At 43.0% G+C, this 21,424-nt stretch overlaps 1 protein-coding gene across 3 annotated transcripts in view; it reads right to left on the reverse strand.

The window, feature by feature from the left end:
• Gatb (glutamyl-tRNA amidotransferase subunit B) overlaps positions 1–21,424 on the reverse strand; it is an 87,237-nt gene that overhangs the window by 12,722 nt on the left and 53,091 nt on the right. For all 3 annotated transcript variants that reach the window (XM_027392983.2, XM_027392985.2, XM_027392984.2), the window contains 2 exons: positions 15,651–15,840; positions 3,975–4,108 (listed from right to left, as the gene is read on the reverse strand). In XM_027392983.2, the coding sequence (XP_027248784.1) occupies positions 3,975–4,108; positions 15,651–15,840 (324 nt within the window). The remainder of the gene's footprint in view (positions 1–3,974; positions 4,109–15,650; positions 15,841–21,424) is intronic.

The following is a 21,424-nucleotide window of genomic DNA, read 5'->3' on the forward strand; positions in this document are numbered from 1 at the left end:
CCCTCTTCTTTTCTGCTAAACCAAGACTCAAAAGGCTCCTGGAAGGAGGTGTAGAAACCTGGACCTCCAGGTGGCACTTTTGTTCTCTGATGTTCTGGGGCCCCACATGGTGCCCCACTCCTCACTATCTTCCAGGGTCTCCTTCTCAGGACATGCCCTTAGCTATCTCTTAGGAACTTCAGCTGAGAGGCGCAGTGCTTCCCAGAGCTCCCCTCCTTTTCCCACTGTGTCTAACCCTGCCTGCACCCATCACCTTTCCCAAAGCCTTCTGGAAGGCTTAGCTTTCTTGTCATGAAGCTTTAATTTTGTCCCTTGTACATGCTCAGACCTTCCCTACTGGGAAACATCCCAACTGATTGACTTAGTACCTTTTGCAAGCAATAAATGATTGAATGAATGAATAAACCTACGTTTGTTACCATTGGCCCTCTGTAAGCACATGTATTGGGATTACACCCTACCCACTAGAGAAGCTCTTCTCTGAAAAACCACACTCTCACTAGCTGCTCAGCACTTCACTTTCCCTTCTCATATACCCTGTACCCTGACTCCAGCTCTGAGAAAAGCCCTTCTCCAGGGCCTCTTGGGTCTTTCCTCTTCTTGGCATCCCTCTTCTGCTCCTTGCCTGCTCACCCTGCCAGGTCAGTGCTCTCCTCCTTGGTTCCTTGGCTCCCCTCAGTCTGCAGAAGTAGTCCAGGGCTTCCACTGCTGTTCTGGCTCCTCTTTCTCCTACCTGCCTCATTAAACATGATTCCAGAGAGGCCAAAAGCTCACCAAAACTGAGTTCTATAGAGGGACAACAAACTGCAGGAATAAGCCTCATGGAAAATATCTGAAGCTAAAAAAAAAAAAAAAAAAAAAAAAAAAAAAAAAAAAGGAAGTGGGAAGCAGTGCCCAGAGTCACAGTAAGGCTACAGTTAGCTTTGCCATGTTGACCCTGGTGGCTAACGAGTTTCATTTACTAAGTAAGGTTCCTTCTGTAGTTAGGCTGGCAGAGTCAGTGGCTACTGTATGGATATGGTTTGTCCCCACTGAAACTCACGCTGATATGCAAGCTCTATGAGGGACCAGGAGGGACCTTTAGGAGGTCATTAGAACTCTTCCCTCATAGACGATTTAGTGGGTTACTTTGAGTGGATACACAAAAAAACCAGCTTGGTCTCCCTCAGGTTCCTTTCTTCCACAGTGATGAAGCCCTTTATGGCAGGAGGATTGTGCCAACAAGCCCATCCATCAGCAGATACAGGCACTCTTTGCTTTAACGAGTCGGTGTTGACAACAGAAAAAGGAACAAGACACCCATCTGACTAAAAGTCCTTTGAACTGTGTGGTCCCTGGCTTCCTCTTTATGTAATTTTGGGATGACTTAGTATATACTTTTACTTGGAATGGAATACCTTGAAGAGTTCGCTATACCCTAGAACTTTTGAACCTTCTGAGGAAACCAGGGGGTTCACACTCACTCAATAGGCTAATTCCCTTTAGTTATGGAAGAAGCTGCTGAAAAGGCTATTCAGAGTTTACTAAGGATCCTTAAATACCTTACACTAGGACCAGGAAGAGCTCAGAGGGTAGGGGATGGATAGGTGAAAATGTGTGATCAGGGAGAAGTTTCTAGAGTTCTGCTTGCTGTATAGACAAGTCCTTATACTACCCTAAAGACATTCTTGTTGAAATAACTGGACTGTATAAAAATCAATGTGTATATGACATGGGAGAGAGAGAGAGAGGGAGAGAGAGAGAGACAGAGACAGAGAGAGAGACAGAGAGAGAGAGAGAGAGAGAGAGAGAGAGAGAGAGAAAAGGCTGTTCAACAAACTTCCAATTCACAGACCCACACAAAGACGGGAAAGTGGAAAGTCAAGGTGACCAGCCAGCATAAAGATGCTGAATGGAGCAGGGTCTTACTTGCTGTACCATCTGAGGAAGGTCATCTGATCTCTTAGGGCCTCAGCTGCCCTATCTGCTCAATGGAAGAGGGGAATCTGAGATACCAAAGTTCTCTCCCAAGATGAAATTTCAGGAGTGCCACAAATTGCAACCATCAACACGGTGACTGTGACTTCAAAGCCAAAAGATTTCTACTTCTGGAAATTCTAGCCCCCTTTCTTCTTTGAACTTTCTTGGCATCTCCTGGCTAAATAGAGTACCCCCCCCCACTCTTCACCCCAGTGCACTGCATACACATACTAATAAATGGCCCAGTGTGAGCTGTGCTTCTGTTCCTTCCTGTCTGCTAATATAGTTCATCTCCATCCCCCAGACATCACTCAGGCATCTCTTCTTCAAACCCTTTCCAGTCTTCAAGGCTGTGTCACTTTCACACTCTCCCAAATATCTCCCATCTTCTCTTAATGGCCACAGTACTTTCAGTGCAAACCATCGAGTTTCTGAAGAGCAAAGTTACACCTGGGGGAAATGAGTGAGAGGCAGAAACTCAAAGGATGCTGTGGGAGTCCAGGCCAGAGTGCCCTCTGTTTGACAGTCATGAGATGTGCTGAGGTAATGTCACACACGCTGGCCTGGGCTCTCCTTCCATGGGGACCTTAACAGGACCCTGCCACCTTCCTAGCTGCCATAATAAAACTCTCTTGCTCATTCTCCATATTTAAGCCTGTGGTTCATTTTTGAGTATGGGTATATGATTTTAGGCTGTGGTAGTTTGAATGGCAATGACCTTCATAGGTTCATATTTCAATGTTTGGCCCCCAGTTAGTAGAATTTTTAGGAAGGATTAGGAGATGGAGCCTTGTTGAAAGAGGTGTGTCATTAGCCGAGGGCTTTGAGGTTTCAAAAGCCCATGCCAGGCCCAGTCTTGCTCTCTCTCTCTGCCTTGCAGAACAGATGTAAGCTCTCAGCTGCTGCTCCAGTGCCATGCCTGCCTGCTGCTATGTTTCCCACCATGATGGCCATGGGCTTACTCTCTGAAACTGTAAGCAAGCCTTAATTAACACTTCATAAGTTGCCTTGGTCATAGTGTCTCTTCTCAGCATTAAACAGTGACTAAGACAGGTATATATGCACATGTGTGCAGGTGTGAGTGTGCCATCCAGGGGTCCATGTTAGGACTCTTCTTCTGAAGTACCATGCCTAATTTTAAAGACAAGGTCTCACTGGGATTCAGGGCTCTCTGATTTGGCTAGACGATGGGGCTCTGTGATCCTGCTATGTCTCCCTCCTTATTGCTGAATTATAGGCATGGCCACTGTATCCAGCTTCTTTTACATGTGTGCTGGGATCTGAACTCATGCCCCCATGTTTGCACCACATGAGCTCTCTCCCTAGTCCCTCATTCTTTCCTTTTGTCATGTACCTCTTCGTTGAGTTCTGTGATACCTGGTGGCCCTGTGACCCAGTTTGGCCTGAATATCCTTCAGGTGGCTCCTGGTCATCTCTCCAGCCTGTTACCTACCTTTCCAGCTTGCCCACCTCAGTACACCAGAGCCTTTGGGTTTTCTGAGCTCCCGGGGCTGGCTGCTTGTCTGATCATGGAACTTGTAGATGTTTGTACCCCACACCTCCACTCACTCAACACCCCCAAAGTTATTCAGGGCTTGGCTCTTGAATCATTTTCTGAGGATTGCCCTGGGCCCCACATAGGCCCCAGTTCTGCACTTTCCAGGGCCACCTGCATGCCTCTTGCATAGGAAGATCAGACGGAGGAGACAGGTGCTTTTTTATGGGTTTGTACTAGCCACAAGTGAGCCCATTCCTCATCTTGTTCTTTCTCCAGCTACGAAGCCCTAGGACAGTACCTCAGACAGTGCTCTGCCAGAGATCTGAGCACAGAGTGGATCTTCAGATGGGCTGGAAAGTATTTTTAGAATGTGGAACACAATGGGGATGTTTGTTGTCTTGTTAGGGAACCCTGAGGGAGAACTGGCAGAGTAAAAAATTCACTCTGTCCTATTTCAACTGCCTCTGGACACAGAGTTCATGATATAGAAAGAAAGAAATCCCCAGACCTCACTCACCTCTCACTGACGGCAAGATTCTGTTGCTTTAAATAGTACAGAAGAGTATTCAGGACCCAGTTAATCACCCTTTTTGGCTCTGCCCTAGTTTCTTTTATCACACTTTGGAAGAACTCCAGTAGGCCAACTTCATTCTGTTTAAAAAAAAAAAATCACATATGTGTGTGCGTGTATACCTAATACATACATACAAAGATACACACATAATTCTCCCTGAAAGAAGGCAATTGGAAGCCATTGCCTTCTGTTTTCATGAGACATCTACTCTTTCTTTCTGAAACACTGAGCTGTCACCAGAACAGTGTATTCATTTTCAGCAAACACAAAGATCCTTCTACTGCCACTCTGAATCCATATAGCATATATATTTCAGAGTGCCTAACTTCATGGACCAGAGGATAGTGAAATTCACTGTCCTCCACATTTGCCTGCCACTCTGGCCCCTGCCAGCCATAAGCCCTGGGTGGTGAAGTAGACTTGCATGGCTTGACCTCTTTTTCTCCTGTCTTGTCCCCTTCTAGACGTTCTGGTGACCACTGGCAAAGAAGGTAACAAATGGAATAACCACATGTATACGTCTTCATGTTGTCCTGGGAGGAAGGCAATGGTGCTGGAATGTTCCAAACCAAGCAAGAAGATATATCTTGTGACCCAGTGAGACTAGCTCTACAGTAGTAGAGGAAGGCTATGTCTGGCTTCCAGGCCTTCTGAGACAAGCTGGTATGGTGGCCTTGCCTCTCCTCATGCTCCATGAGATAGACATTCAGCTGGGTTGGCCCAATGAGTAGGCTTGTTTCATGAGCTTTACTGTTTGCCCCCCTACTCCGGGGGTGCTGCAGCATAAGTTAGGGCAACACTAATCATGTTCATTCTACTAAGTACAGCCAAGTTGGTTCTGGTCACAGAAGAGTCTTGGTAAGAACCAGTGGATGGCACCAGGGTCTCTTGTCACCACATGCCTGCTATGAATCACATGTGAACACTCATTCTTTTTCATGCCACATTAACCTTTAAGTACTAGCAATTGACACAATTAAGCATGAGAGTAACGGAGACACTCATGAAGTTATATCATATAACTACTCATCAACTCAGAGTGATTGAGCTAGCCCTAGTATTTCTGTAAGAAAAATAAAACCATGTTCTGTTTGTAGTCAAGGCTTAAACTTGCAAATGCAGATGGTATGTTTTTAAAGGTGAGTGCAGGCATCCATGGAGGCCAGAGGTGATTTATTCCCTGAAGCTGGGGCTATAGGTGGTTGTTTCAATATGAGTTGTGGGATGTGACTTCAGGTCTTCTGCAAGAGCAGAATGTACTTTTAACTACTGAGCTATTTCTCTAGTGCCCTGATGGTATATTTTTAAGCAGGATATTTTCCTTATCCACTGAAATCCAAATTAAACATTATCTTCAAAATATTCTTATGTTTACTCTATAGCCAAACCTCCAATCTTTCCCCTTCCCTAGAATCCTTTATTAAGGGTAAGAACATTCTAGAAAAACAAGATACTAAGAAGAAATAAGGTATACTAACAAAAGTACACTCAAACTTTAGCTACTGTCCAAGTTTTAATATGTACATAGACACACTGCTCTAAGGTAGAAATTACATAATAAAAAATATCTACTCTGCTTTTCAAATAAATTCTCTGGGGACAAGCCTATGGAATAATCCCATAATCATTGCTTGCATCTCCTTTTGAGCTACCACTATTATTCTGCTCATGCTAAACTAGGGCAAAGGCCACCTCAGCAGCCCAAACTTGACTACAAATAAAGGCAACCCAGGTAGCTTGAAAAGGGAGTGTTGCTTAACTTCTGGAAAGTCTTCAAACTTTTCCACTAGTTCACAAGTCACTGGGGAAGGAAAAAAGGGCTATGCGGCCCACATTGGGGAGGCAGAATTCTTTTTGTTCTCATGCAGACAGGCTGGCCCACCAGTGGAATGAGCTGCCAGGAAGAGACCTTTCTGCTTTACGAGGAAAGCTTTCCAAAATCCACCTAGAAAGAACGCACTCAGGCTTGCAGGCTTGGCTGAGTGACTGGGATGTGATGACTACTCCTCAACCCTTGGGTGGTTTTAATATTGGATGGATAACACTGCAGGCAGATTTCTGTTTGTCTTCTCTTGCCAGTGCTGTGATGAAGCCTCTCTGAGCTGGAACTCTACTTCACTGGGGGATATAGGGCTTCAGTGCACAAGAGGACATGAAACTTGCAATGGCAACAGGGTGAGCTACAGGGAGTGAGGCTGCAAGAGGTTTCTGCTGCTGCCTAGAAAGTGACTGATCAATTAGAGCCTCATCGGGACTGCCTGCTCTGCTCCTTAAAGCAACAGCAGTCCACTTCCTAAGGAGAACGCGCGCCCGCGCGCGCGCGCGCGCGCGCGCGCGCACACACACACACACACACACACACACACACACACACACACACACACACACACACACGCTTTTCACAGTTTTCTTAGTCCCACAAGACTGGCAAATGCTAATAAGCTTGGCACAAATCTCTGATGAACATGGCAACTCAGCCATCTGGTTTTGTCAGGAAAACAGTGGACCAGTGATTCTCTTACACAAAAGTCGTATTGAGAACAGTACAACAAGGCTACCACACTAGGCCTTTAATATCTTCTCCCAAATAACAAGCCCTGGTATATCCCAAACTCAACCACACAGCAAGTGAAGTCTCCTGGCAGATGTGACTCCAACTGTTCCTTCAGAGAAGGCTAAAGCAGCCAAAACCATAGATCCTGTCTTATGAATAACACCAGGCAGCAGTACAGTTCCTGGACTGCAAAGTCTCTTCACCACTTTTTAATTTCATTTCTCAAAGCATTCAATTAGACATAGAGCCAATGTCAGGTCAGCAGCTTAGGCACTAACAGGAACCCTCAATTACTAATGGATTAGCCAGCTAACAAATGCTGATGAGAGGCAAAACAGAAGGGTAACCTTGCCCTCACTGCCTGCTCTATGAAGAAGCCTCAGTTTGCCCTCAAACTGGGCTCTGAAAGCAACATGCTTCTACACTGTCTCTTGCAGTCTACCTTCAGTGATAATGAAATGCTAGAAGCCCATCCAGGTGAAACAGGATGAGGGCTGCTTTCTCAAATCCATGTCTTGTTCTACATCACATATCCTGTAATCCCGATTCTGATCCAGAAACAAGGCTGGGCTGTATTTATAGGAAGAATGAAACCCGATCAGACAGCTGCCCAGTGGTACTCAGGAAAAAAGCCCAGGAGACACTGGCTGAAGAACAGCTGTTTACATGACAGGGGGTATCCTTGGCTGCCTTTTGGGATGTTGAATTAGCAATTCAAGGCTGGTCAAGGGCTCTCCAGACTATTTACTAAATAAGGTATTTGTGCCTTGATTCATCACAATCAGATACCAAGACTGCCAGGGATATCTGAAACCTCAGGTAGTGCTAACCTCTATGGTTTTTCCTAAACACACATACCCATGATGCTTAATTTAAAAATTAGATACAGAAAGAACTAACAACAACAAACAGAACAGACTTGATATACTGTGATAGAAGTTTTTTTTTTTTTAACTTAAAAATGATTTTATTTCTGGTATTTCCCATTTGATATGTTTTGACCACAGCTGACTGTAACTTAAACCTTGAGAATATGGATTAGGCAGGATACAACTATTGCACTTGTTAGACACAGACAAGCAGTGGGCCCTGCAGGTAGCTGCATATGGCTGCCATTGCGAATGACAATAATGCAGGCGCCCTCGGGTTCCTGCTTCCTGTTGTGGGATATTTGTACACAGTGTGAAGGTGTATTGCTGAGATGGTGTTATAAAAAGCCGAATGGCCAACAGCTAGGCGGGAAAGTATAGGTGAGGCATCCAGGCAGAGAGAGGACTCTGGGAAGAAGAAAGGCGGAATTGACAGACAGACTTGGGAGAAGCAGGATGGGCAGTACGGAGATGAAACAACACCATATGGCAGAACGTGGATTAATATAAATGGGTTAATTTAAGTTATAAGAGGTAGTTGAGACAAGCCTAAGCTAAAGGCCAACCTTTCATAATTAATAAGTCTCCTTGTTGTTATTTGTGGGCTGGCAGTCCCAATGAAAAAGTACTCCTATACTTCTTTTGTGTTATTTCATTCAGTTCCAACAGTCCTGTGAGCACATGATCAGGGCTTTGCAGATGAAGGCACTGAGGCACTTCTTGAGGTCACCCAGGCAGACAGAAGCAGAGCTCTATTGGCTGGGCTCTCTACCTCTGTGGAGGATGAAGGCATGTCTGCTGCCTTTGTGGGAGCTGAACACCTATCAATGCAGGCACAAGGTAAACCTCATCTACAGAACAGATGTTCCCAGCACTTCTACTACTTTATGTCTGCCAGCTGCTCAAAGGTTCTTGACATTAAATATGTCACAGATGCCCCCAATCACTTAGCTTAGAAACTAGAAGAAAGGAGTGGCAAGCTTACTATCCGACATTGCAAAGGTATACCCAAGCCATGTGGCATGACACACATCTATCCCCAGATCAGGAAGGAAGACAGTGCTATAATCACCATCCATTCTACCCTGGGCTCCAAAGACAATGGGTGGCCAGAAACCCCATGTACCCTTTTTCTGTCATACCTCCCTCCCCCTCCACTAGAGAAATGAGGTACTCATCAAGGCCCTCGCACTACCACTGTTTTTAAGTACTCCATTTTCTTTCATTAGTTTGGACATTAAGCATACTCAGTTATTGCACTCTACTCCCTTACCACAGGTAAGTCAAGTGGTGGGTTTATATCTAACTGGGAAGCTCATTGCTGATAACAGCTGATGACCCAGAAGGCCCTGTACCAACCCTACACAAGCAGCAATTGTTTCTTCTATTGGGTAAAACTCTAACATGTTACCATGTGGCACATTGTGGAGTTCAAGAAGGACTTTGGACCCCTGGTGACAAGGGTATGAGGAGCACAGCTCTGACCATCTGTGCAGATGTTTAAGGGGGCACATCACCCATATATTCAGAGACTCTGTTGCACCTTCATTATATTAGTGGGTGGCTCTGGTCATTCTTACAAAGTGAGAAAAACAAAATTCAAATCCAACAATGTGGTAAAGCATGGCTATGAGAATAACACCAAATGCTAAGGTCTGGGTTGGAGATGAAGTAAAATGGGCTAAAGTAGCAAAGTAGAAAGTGCATAGTAAAATGAGGGACTGGGATGACAATCTTCGTGAGGCCGGCCTAGGAAATAGGACTCTCTGGGAAGACAGAAGAAAACCAGAGACCGCAGCTGCAAGTATATATGGGTCCACAGATGCTCTCAATCAGCACATGAGCCCCGGGTGTGACCTCCAGGCCTTGTGAGGCAGACAACTAACTATAGCTCTGCCTTCTCTTTTTGTCCTCACAATTTCTACCCAGGTTTGCTCCCACAGGGTATGAGAGCTTCTAAAAGCTGAGCAAAACTCTCAACCATGTCACTTGTGGGGTGTTCCCAGCATAACCCAGAAGCACTGTGTGCTATGTTCCCAGCAAAACCCAGAAAAGCACACATGTGCTGTGTTCCCAGCAAAGCCTGGAAGCTGCTCTGTGCGGACTGTCTTTAACTAATGCAAAACTCACTTTGGCTCTTGGAGATATATTTACTCCAAGCCACAATTTGTAGGAAATCAGTTTGGGAACGAACATTTCCCTTGAATAATCAAAATGTAAATAATTAAGGTAATAGAAGTTGGCAGCAGAGCAGCAGCAGATACTGCATCTGCAAGAGTGAGGCCCACACAGTATGCTGCTAACAAATCAATTCTGGCTAGAGTCACACTTCAACTAGTCCCACCCCGGAGAACCTGGGTCGCTCAGCAGGAGCTCCATGCTGTGGCTTAAAGGCAGCATGGGGCACAAAGGCAGCATGGAGCAGTATGAATACACATTATCTCCAAGCTTTGCTTGCCTAAACCTGAAATAAAATCTTTTATTTGTCCCCCAAAGTATATCATTCCACAAACAGGAAATCAAGTGTCAGAATGGGATTCAGATCTAGGACTCTGACGGTCCCCAAATTGGCACTAGGACTTCCCCGCTCTTCCTACACTTTTTCCTCAATAGGCAAACACAACAAGTCAAATGCCTTGGAGCCCAGAACTTCTTCCCTTGAAGTCCCTTGTCACCTGTGTCTGAAAGGAATGAAGCTGTGGTTTTGCAAAAGATGTGTCTATTCTGTATCACCAGAAGAAAATTTTGGTGATTTTTTTCCCCCCAGATCATGGAGAATTGTAAAGTACCCTTAAGCTGGCAAACCTGTATGCAATTTAGAAAATGAAGAATAAAATCAATTTTTAAAATTGTGTGGTGCTGAAATATGGTGTGCTACAATGTTGACCAAATGGAGTTTTCTTCAGCAGTTGTTAAAAGATGAGGACTTTGCACCATGAGAGCCTGGGCAGTCTAAAACCAGTTACTAAGGTTTCAGATATGATTTCAAACTATGAGCTTTAAAGCACTACTATATGCGGGGCATACAGAAATCTGCCATGGAGACTTTGTTATGGGCAATCCATCTAGAAAGCAAACCAGACCCTTTCTAGTTTACAAGAGACCTAAAGAAAAAGCTTCAAAAACAGTTCATCTACCAATCAGTTGAGACGTTCTGTTTCTTTGTCCTTGGGAGACATCTTAACCTTTTCTATCATCTCAGAAGATTATTACTTTCCATGGAGAAGAACTAGCTGGAGAAAATGAAGCTGTCCAATAAGATGACAAGTCTTGAGACCAAATACAAAGCCTGACACACAAATGTCAGCAGGTTGGAGAGTAGGCGGGGGTGACAGCACATTTTTCTGCAGATCCATGGGGGCCAGACTGGATTTTATAAACTCCTGCTCTGCATGGTTCCCACTGAGCCATGTCTGCATGTTGCCCTGATACAGCACTCTTTTCCCCAGAAGCATACTCTGGAAGTCCACTTAACTCTCTTTAGAATTTTTAGATTCAGTGAAGATTCTGCTATGTCTACCATCTATGGAGTGTGAGTCATCCCTCCTCTGGGAGATCTTGTGTCAGATAGGAGAGCTTTAACTGGGTGTGACAACTCAAAGCATGAAGAGGGACAGGCCAAGTTGAAGTCTGTGCAGAAGAACAGGACAACCAGCAGGTGCAGCAGCCCTCACAAAACCCTGACCTAGGCCTGCTGTTCCTCTCTTGCAGCTCTGCAGAGATGAGCCATCCCTTTGTCTACTGTTCACATGCACAGCCAGCTGCATGAGAACTCATGGCAGGTCCTGACCAGGTGCCTAGTATGAACCAGGCTTGACAACACAGGGCCTTATGAAAATATCGCCCCCCTCCCAAGCCTACAAACTGCCTAGGCAGGAACACTTCTCAATGACTCAGACCCAAGGACCCATGTGCCTCCAGCAGAAAGTTTAAGAAACAAAATAAATGAAGATGCAGAAGACAGCTTATGCTACCTCTCTGACCTAATTTTTCCACTTGGAAAATCAGCATGACTTGTGCTGTTCATTTTCCATTGCAGTTGACTGATTTTCACAAAATTTAGTAGACAACACTTTATGTTTATTTATAGACAGTCTGGCATCTTCAAAACCCACAAGAGTGGCTAAAAGCTTTCAATGAACATGTACTTTCTGATTTGAACTTCATAAAAAACAACCCTGGGACTGTAGTAAGCATTAACTTTTAGCAAAAGTAAAAACTCAATTTCCTCCACTAATGAAACAAAGGCAGTCAAAACCAGCCATTACCTAAAAACATTATTTCCACTTGACATGGCAGCAAGCAGGTAGCAGAGCTTAAAAACATAAAGCATGGTTCAACATGAGTATAAAGGTCCTTAAGCAAAAAGGTTACATTGCTTCACGTATAACAGGAGAGCAACTACACCTGCCTTGGGGGCTATCTGAAGCAAATATGGTAAATGGCAGAGCATGGTGTAAGCAAGCTGCCTTTAAATATGCTACTTAGAAAAAATGGCTACCATCCTTTGTGTTCTCTGAATGAGGCAAGACTCAGCCAGGAAGTGCTGTTCTCATGAAAAACAGTAAGACTGCAAAAACAAACAAACAAACCACACACATCTAACTCTAATAATTCTAACACTTCTACCAACATCCACCGACTCACAGAAGGTACTATCAGTCTCTGGTTTTCCATAACCCTAGCCCTGGATCTCAGTTTCTACATTTCTACATTAATCTCTACAAATCAGATCAGAAAGCAAGCCAATTTGATAAGATAGGGGAACAAGGCTAGCTAAATAATTTGAAGTTTTCAGGGATCAGGATCTGAATCTAGGTAGAGAAAAATCAGCATACATGTTTCCTTTTGAGGAGATTCTCAGCAGTCTAGGAGAGAAAAATCCAGAATCAAAATAATCTGCTAATGAGACTAAGGTGGAACATAAGTGTCTAGAGGCCAAGTGACTTGAGACACGGCACGACTGGAGCAGTCACTCGAGTCTTCTCACCAAGGGTTCAGTGACCCACACACAGCCCCATGATTTCGCTGGGTTGTCAAAGGGTAGTTTATATATCTGGTGTTTGGAAACAGTCAGGAACACTACTTCTCCAAGGATTTTAATGTGCAATACAATGGTATCCCATTTATTCAAACATCTGTCTGTCCAGGCAATGAGACCTACTATGTAGATGCTAAGGTGTATTAGCAAAAGTTCTGTAAATGTCAAAGATAATACTAACAAAACATAATTTATTGTCTACTGCACAGGAAAATGGCAAGATAAATTAAAAGTGGGCTAAATTCTGAAGGTCTTTTTATTTGTGGGTAATGTATGTGTCTGTGTATGTTGTGGAGGTGTACACACACACTACTTAATTAAATAAGTCCAAAGGCATTGAGCTGGAGTGGAAGCCTTGAGAGCACACCTCTACCACTGCCATTTATTTAATGAATACTCCTGGGCACTCTTTAAATTGAAAGATGGTTCATTAGATTTGTGCATCTGCCCTTCTCAGCAATCTGTTGTGTTTCTGATGAAGGAGGGAAAACATGAACATTTCATTTTCGGGAATGTTATGAGTAACTCAGCTTCCAATGATTATGGAGTCATAAAGGGCTCAGGCTGCCTAATTTCGGGAAACAATTTATCTGAATCATTGTCTGTTCCAATCTCGAATGCTTATTCATTCTGGAAATCTCAAGGACAAACCCTTTTATCTTTTTGTCTTATAAGTCACCTAATACATTATCTTTCATCTATAAATATTATGCCTTAAAGGTACTAAGAAAAATAAGTCTACAAAAATGTCCCCCCTTCTCCAACCTCCCACCCCCAATCACTTCCTTGAAGTTTCAACATCTCTTCTGGGTTGCTACATTCCATTTATCTACTGCAATCTCCCAGACAGCTGGTCAGCCATGGTGTCAGGAATAAACACAAGCCCTATGAAGTGATGGGGGGAGGGGGTTGAACAATTTTGCCCTCCTCCAAAGCCTGCTACCTTGAAGAGTTAGTTTTCTCTCTACACAAGTTCATAAACTATTCAGACAGATTCACTCATTTGCTATTATCCTTAACACACTCATTCAAGGCCTGCTGGGTTTTGGCCGGCAGAAGACTAAGACACAAAGATACATATCATGGCCTAACTTTACAGAGCTTATGTTTGGCAAAGTGAGGCAGACACATTCCAGGGGCCAAATGTAGAAATGTCAAGAGTTGCTTTTTGAGGGAGTAAACAGCTGTGTTCTGAAGATTTGGGGAGACCTATTTTCTTACGGAGAACACCAATACACAACAACAGTTCATAATTTAGATCCAGTGGGTTCTTCTTGGAAGTCAGGCTAGGGCAAAGAAATGGCCAAGAAACTTGGGTGCACTGCAAACTACCTCAAAGGGTTTGCTTGAACCCAGCTGCCCAAAAGCCAGACGGAGAGATGGCACTGACGTCTTTGAAGCAAAGATCCTTGGTCCTACCTTTCTTCTCTGAGATGAGCTGCAGAATGCTAATAAGATGCAGGTCTGCAACTCAGTGTTAAGTTCAAGTGGCAAAGTGATGGGAAGAGGTATAAAGATTAAGCAACAGTGCTGGCCAGTTTCATGTCAACTTGATATAAGCTGGAGTCACCAGAGAGGATGGAGCCTCAGCTGAGAAAGTATTTCCATAACATCAGGCTGTAAGGAAGCCCATAGGGCATTTTCTTAATTAATGATTGATGGGGGGAGGATCCAGGCCATTGCAGGTGGTGTCATCTCTGGGCAGGTGGTCCTGGGTGCTATAAGAAAGCAGACTGAGCAAGCCATGAAGAGCAAGCCACTGAGCAGCACTTCTCTAATGGGCTTTCATCAGGCTCCTGCCTCCAGGCTCCCACCCTGTTTGAGTTCCTGTCCTGATTTCCTTCAATGATGAACTGATGTGGAAGTGTAAACCAAATAAAACATTTCCTCCCCAAGTTGCTTTTGGTCATGGTGATTCATCACAGCCATAGTAACCACTAAGACAGAAATCTAAGAAATATAAATGATTTGTTAAGGAGCTCAGGTCTAGGAGATGTTCTGTACAGGATGCTGATCAGTGGAGTTCTGTGAATATCTGTTGATAGCTCATCTAGCTGCATGACAGACTGGAACAGTGCTTTCCTTTAGACACTGGACAAGATATGCTACTAACTTAAATGCAATGACAGTTATCACACATGTATGCAACAGGACACATTGGCACCCCAATGATCAAGTCAATCTAGAGTACTAGAGAAACAGCAGTCTGCTTTATCATTATTGGTCAGAAAACAGAAGTTCTTGTGTTAGGCACTGTTTACTCTCCAAAAAGCTGACTTATGGAGGACAAAAAGAACCACTCAGCCAGCAATAGACTGCTTAGTGCACTATAAATCAGTATATTGTATATATAAGTATTCATATAATATATATCCTAACACCCCTATATACTTATTATTGAATCACTTAAAAAGTAAGAATCAAGTTTCTACAGGTTTTGTTGCTCTGGAAGATGACAGGACTTCAAGGACAGCCTAGATTACATGATACCCTGTCTCAAAAAATACTCAAAACCAACAAAACAACTTCCCAATTTCTCCTGTTGACAAGAAGGTGACAGCTGTGACAGAATGCCACCCTTGCTGATGCTGCATCACTTTACTGTTGCCATGACAAAGAAATCCACAAAGCCCCAAGTAGTTCTAAAAAGGATGGAAAATCCTTAAGCTACCTCAAGGGTATCAGATTATTTAATGGCCCAAAAGGGGCATCTTCAAGCTTCACAGGATGAAGATGTTTAGTAGTTTGCAACATTTTATACAGGATAAATGTTTTCTGGCTTTGGGGAACCTAATATCCTGTCATGGTTCAACAGTATTAAGACATCTAGAAACCCTAAAAGTTTTTTTTGGGGGGGGGGCGATGAGGGGTCCTGAAGACACACTCGTCCTGAGAATACACTCATCCATAACATTTGAAGTAGCCTCCAAGTCTCCAGGGCTCGCTCCTGTGGGCAGCTTGGAGGTTGTTTCCTTTTCCAGTGTGCTGAGATGAGTACGTATTGTCAAGGGCATTAAGTGAGGTACTGTGCCTTACCCCTCTCAGAGGTGTCTGGTGTAGGAGTGGAGAAAGGTACCTGACAGTGCATACAGGGGCTCTGTGGAGGATCACCCAGTCTGCTGAGCTGGGTTAATTCGGATCTGATCAACACTTACCAGTAATGTGAAGCTGTGCTCTGGCAGTATCCCATACTGCTGGACAAGCCTTTCTCTGGTTGCACTGGGGAGCTCAGGAAGCATGTCCCGAAGCTGGTCAATATTGACCACCTGCTGAGAGTCTGCATCTGCAGGCAGAGATGTGGCATCATAGAGCACTAAGGGGGGCAGGTTGGGCTCTGGCATAAACCTAAACAAAGAGAACAGATGGGATCTGATTCTGGGTGTCTGGATTGATTAGGTTCACAAATCTAAAAATGATGGGAATGCTTCTGTGCTTAGGTACAAAGTCAGAATACTTGCTAGGGATTCTAAGTGTCCCAGTCAAAGACTACACAGCAAAGCCATTCTTCACCATTATGGATTAAAGATAGGCGAGAGGGTAACATGGAACTCAGCCACACTCTGGCTTACACTAGAGAGGAAAGTGTCAGAGGGGCTGCAAACTAGAGGACAAATGAGAACAGTTTACTTTGAGGAAGAAAGATGGCTTTCCCTACTTTAAATTTTCTATTTTTAGCAGTACTTTACAATAAAGTAAAAGTCAGAGAGGGAAGAGAGGGCTCTTCCCTTCTTGAGAAGCAGGAGAACAGAATGGATTTTGCCTAAATGAAATGTGGAAGCTAGTGGGCAGGGAAGAAGTGTGAATAGGGGGAACCTGGGACACTATCAGGGTAGTGAACCTGTGTAACAGGTGCATTCATAACCACTAGACCAATGCCAAAGCCCACAGGATGTACAGTGTGAGTGAAAGAATCCCAGATGCAAGGAGGTGCTCAGCAGTGCAGGGGAGTGCTCAACAGATGCAAGGAGGTGCTCAGCAGTGCAGGGGAGTGCTCAACAGATGCAAGGAGGTGCTCAGCAATGCAGGGGAGTGCTCAACAGATGCAAAGAGGTGCTCAGCAATGCAGGGGAGTGCTCAACAGATGCAAGGAGGTGCTCAGCAATGCAGGGGAGTGCTCAACAGATGCAAGGAGGTGCTCAGCAGTGCAGGGGATGCTCAACAGATGCAAGGAGGAACTAGATTAGAGGTGTAGGTAATTCCTCAATGAAGTACTAAGTCTCAGCTATGGGCCAGTCTGTCCTCTGAAAGCAAGGACAAACCCAAGAGGGAGGGTTCTGGAGACTCACTGCTGTCCAACTTGGGGCCTCGAGTAGAAGCCACTGGCTGAGTTAAAAGGTAAACTCCATGGTCAGTAAGAAGTGATAGGAAGCAGCAACATGGGGAATGAAGAAGTACTGTGGAAAAGTCCAAACCTAGAAGACCACCATAACAAAAGGACCCTGCCTTTGGTAGGCACATGATAGGAGTGTGGCAGTGAAAGTGTATCATACTTCACAAAGGAAAGCCATGTGAATTTCAACAACTTTATTGCTAGAGCTCCCATCTTTGCAATCTGCTAAATTCTATGAGAAAAAGTAAAAGGTTCAACTTAAGCCTATTGTTACTGTTTTATGTGAAAGTCTTCTGTTACATGACAGTCCTTCAGCTTTAAGAATGGAATTCAGGACCCCACCCCCACTCAGGGGAGAGGTGAGCCTCTACTTCAGGCCAGCTCAGAATACTATACCCAGCAAAGCTTTCAATCACTATAGATGGAGACAACAAGATATTCCACGACAAAACCAGATTTAAACAATACATATCCACTAATCCAGCACCACAGAAAGTACTGGAAGGAAAACTCCAACCTAAGGAAGTTAACTACACTCACAAAAACATAGGCAACAGATAATTCCACTTTACCAAAAGCCAAAAGAAAATGTAGGGTAAATCCACACACAATACCACCACCACCACCAAATCCAAAACGAACAAGATTTAACTCTCAATGGTCCTTAATTTCCCGCAATATTAATGGTCTTAACTTGCCTATAAAAAGACACAGGCTAAAAGAATGGATACCAAGACAGAATCCATCCTTCTGCTGCATACAGGAAACACACCTGAACTTCAAAGACAGACATTATCTCAGAGTAAAGGGTTGGGATAATATTTTCCAATCAAATGGACACAAGAAACAAGCTGGTGTAGCTATCTTAATATCTAACAAATTAGACTTCAAACTAAAATCAACCAAAAGAGATGAAGAAGGACATTTCATACTCATCACACACACACAAAAAATCAGGAAGTCTCAATTCTTAACATCTATACTCCCAATACAAAGGCACCCATGTTTGTAAAAGAAACATTACTAAAACTCAAATCACACATAAGATTTCACACAGTTATAGTGGGAGACTTCAACACCCCACTCTCACCACTGGACAGGACCACCAGACAGAAACTTAACAAAGAAACAAAGGAACTAACAGAAGTTATGACCCAATTGGGATTAACAGACATCTATAGAACATTCCATCCAAACACAAAAGAATATACCTTCTTTTCAGCACCACCTGGAACCTTCTCTAAAATTGACCACATACTCGGCAACATAGCAAACTTCAACAGGTACAAAAAAAAATTGGAATAATCCCCTGTATCTTATGGGACCACCATGCTTTAAAGTTAGAATTCAACAACAACACAACATGCAGAAATCCTACAAACTTGTGGAAATGGAATAATGCCCAATTGCACCATTCTTGGGTCAAGGAAGAAATAAAAAAAAGAAATTAAAGACTTCCTAGAATTCAATGAAAATTAAGAAACAACATAACCAAACTTATGGAACACTTTGAAAGCAGTGCTAAGAGGAAAGTTCATAGCACTAAGTGCCCACATGAAGAAACTGGAGAATAGTCTCACTAGAGAATTAACAACACAACTAAAAGCTCTAGAACAAAAAGAAGCAAACACACTCCAGAGGAGTAGACACCAGGAAATAATCAAACTGAGGGCTGAAATCAATAAAGTAGAAACTAGGAAACATTACAAAGACTCAATGAAACAAAGAGTTGGTTCTTAGAGAAAAATCAACAAGATAGACAAATCTCAATCCAAATTAACCAAAAGGAAGGCAGAGAACATGCCAATTAACAAAATCAGAAATGAAAAGGGGGACATAACAACGGACACAGAGGAAATCCAGAGAATTTTCAGGTCATACTTTGAAAATCTATACTCCACAAAATTTGAATATTTAAAGGGAAATGGACAATTTTCTGGATAGATATCACTTACCAAAAGTTAATAAGAACAGATAAGCAATTTAAACAGACCTATAACCCCTAATGAAATAAAAGCAGTTATCAAAAGTCTCCTAACCAAAAAAAGTCCAGGGCCAGATGGTTTCAGTGCAGAATTGATGGGGGAAGTACTTCTGTGTATGTTTATCTTATTGATTGTTAAATAAAATACTGTTTGGCCAATAAATGGCAAGTTACGCAGGACTAGGAGTCAAAGAGGATTCTGGGAAGTGTAGTAAAGAAGTGCTGATCCAGGCAGGAAGTGACATAGCAAGGATACTCATATTTAAGTGAAGGAGAAACAGAAAGGGCCCTTTTTTCCCCTCGGCTCCTGCTCCAGTGGCACAATGTGATCCACCGACAAGGAGGGACGCCAATAAGCCATCCGATAAGATAAGTCTTATAAAATATATAGGTTTATGATAGTTAAGACTGAGCTAACAGATAAGAATCCTAGTCATTGGCCAAGCAGCATTGAACCTAATACAAGTTTCTGTGTATTCATTTGGGCCTAACTCGGGCAGGCGGCTGGCGTAAAGCTCACACATGGCGGTGGGGCTCAGGCAGCTTTTGGAGGAAAGATTTATCGTAACACAGAATTCTACCAGAAATTCAAAGAAGAGCTAATACCAATACTCCTCAAGTTGTTCCATACAATAGAAGCATAAGGTTCACTGTCAAACTCTTTTTATGAGGCTACAATTACTTTGGTACCCAAGCCACACAAAGACACAACTAAGAAAGAGAACTACAAACCAATATCCCTCATGAACATTGATGCAAAAATACTCAATAAAATACTGGCAAATAGAATCCAGGAACACATCAGAGAAATCATCCACCATGATCAAGTAGGCTTCATCCCAGGGATGGAGGGATGATTCAACATACAGAAATTGATCAATGTAATCCACCATATAAACAAACTGCAAAAGAAAAACCACATGATCATCTCACTAGGTGCTGAAAAAGCCTTTGACAAAATCCAACCCCCTTCATGATAAAGGTCCTAAAGAGATCAGGGGTAACAGGAACATACCTGAACATAATAAAAGCAATATACAGTAAACCAACAGCCAACATTAAACTAAATGGAGAGAAACTCAACATGATTCCTCTAAAATCAGGAAAAAGACAAGGCTGCCCATTCTCTCCATATCTCTTCAATATTGTACTTGAAGTTCTAGCTAGAGCAATAAGACAACAAAAGGAGATCAAGGGGATACAAATTGGAAAGGAAGAAGTCAAAACTTTCACTATTTGCAGATGATATGATAGTTAATATAAGGGACACAAAACTCTACCAGGGAACTCCTACAGCTAATAAACAGCTTCAGCAAAGTGGCAGGATACAAGATTAACTCAAAAAGTCAGTATCCCTACTATATATAGATGATAAATGGGCTAAGAAAGAAATCAGAGAAACATCACCTTTTACAATAGCCACAAACAACATAAAATATCTTGGGGTAACATTAACCAAACAAGTCCTTGTATAGCAAGAATTTTGAGTCTCTAAAGAAAGAAATTAAAGAAGATACCAGAAAATGGAAAGATCTCTTATGCTCTTGGATAGGTAGGATCAACATAGTAAAAATGGCAATCTTGCCAAATGCAATCTATAGATTCAATGTATTCCTCATCAAAATACCCACACAATTCTTCACAGACCAATAATCAACTTTATATGGAGAAACAAAAGACCCAGGATAGCCAAAACAACCCTGTACAATAAAGGAACTTCTAGAGGCATCACCATCCCTGACTTCAAGCTCTATTACAGAGCTATCATCCTGAAAACAGCTTGGTATTGGCACAAAAACAGACAGTAGATCAATGGAATTGAATTGAAAACCCTGATATTAACCCACACACCTATGAACACCTGATTTTTGACAAAGAAGCTAAAGATATACAATGGAAAAAAGAAAGCATCTTCAACAAATGGTGCTGGCATAACTGGATGCTGGCATGTAGAAGACTGCAGATAGAGCCATATCTATCACCATGCACAAAACTTAAGTCCAAATGGATCAAAGAGCTCAAAATAAATCCAGCCACACTAAACTTCTTAGAAGAGAAAGTGGGAAACACCTTTGAACGAACTGGTACAGGAGACCACTTCCTGAACGTAACACCAGTAGCACAGACACTGAGATTAACTATAAATGGGACCTCCTAAAACTGAGAAGCTTCTGTAGGGTAAAGGACACAGTCAACAAGACAAAACAGCAGTCCACAGTATGGGAAAAGATATTCACCAACCCCACATCTCACAAAGGGCTGATCTCCAAAACTTACAAAGAACTCAAGAAGCTTGTCTCTAAAACACCAAATAATCCAATTAAAAAGTGGGGTACAGAACTAAATAGAGAATTCTCAATAGAGGAGTCTAAAATGGCTGATAGAAAGTGATCAACATCCTTAGCCATCAGGGAAATGCAAATCAAAACAACTCTGATATACCTAGTACTCCTGTCAGAATGGCTAAAATAAAAAATACCAATGACAGTTTACGCTGGAGAGGATGTGGAGAAAGGGAACACTCCTCCACTGCTGGTGGGAGTGCCAACTCGTACAGCCACTTTGAAATTCAATATGGAGATTCCTCAGGAAAATGGGAATCAGTCTACCATAAG

This window comes from Cricetulus griseus (assembly GCF_003668045.3).
Source record: "Cricetulus griseus strain 17A/GY chromosome 1 unlocalized genomic scaffold, alternate assembly CriGri-PICRH-1.0 chr1_0, whole genome shotgun sequence".
Classification (NCBI taxonomy): Eukaryota; Metazoa; Chordata; class Mammalia; order Rodentia; family Cricetidae; genus Cricetulus; species Cricetulus griseus.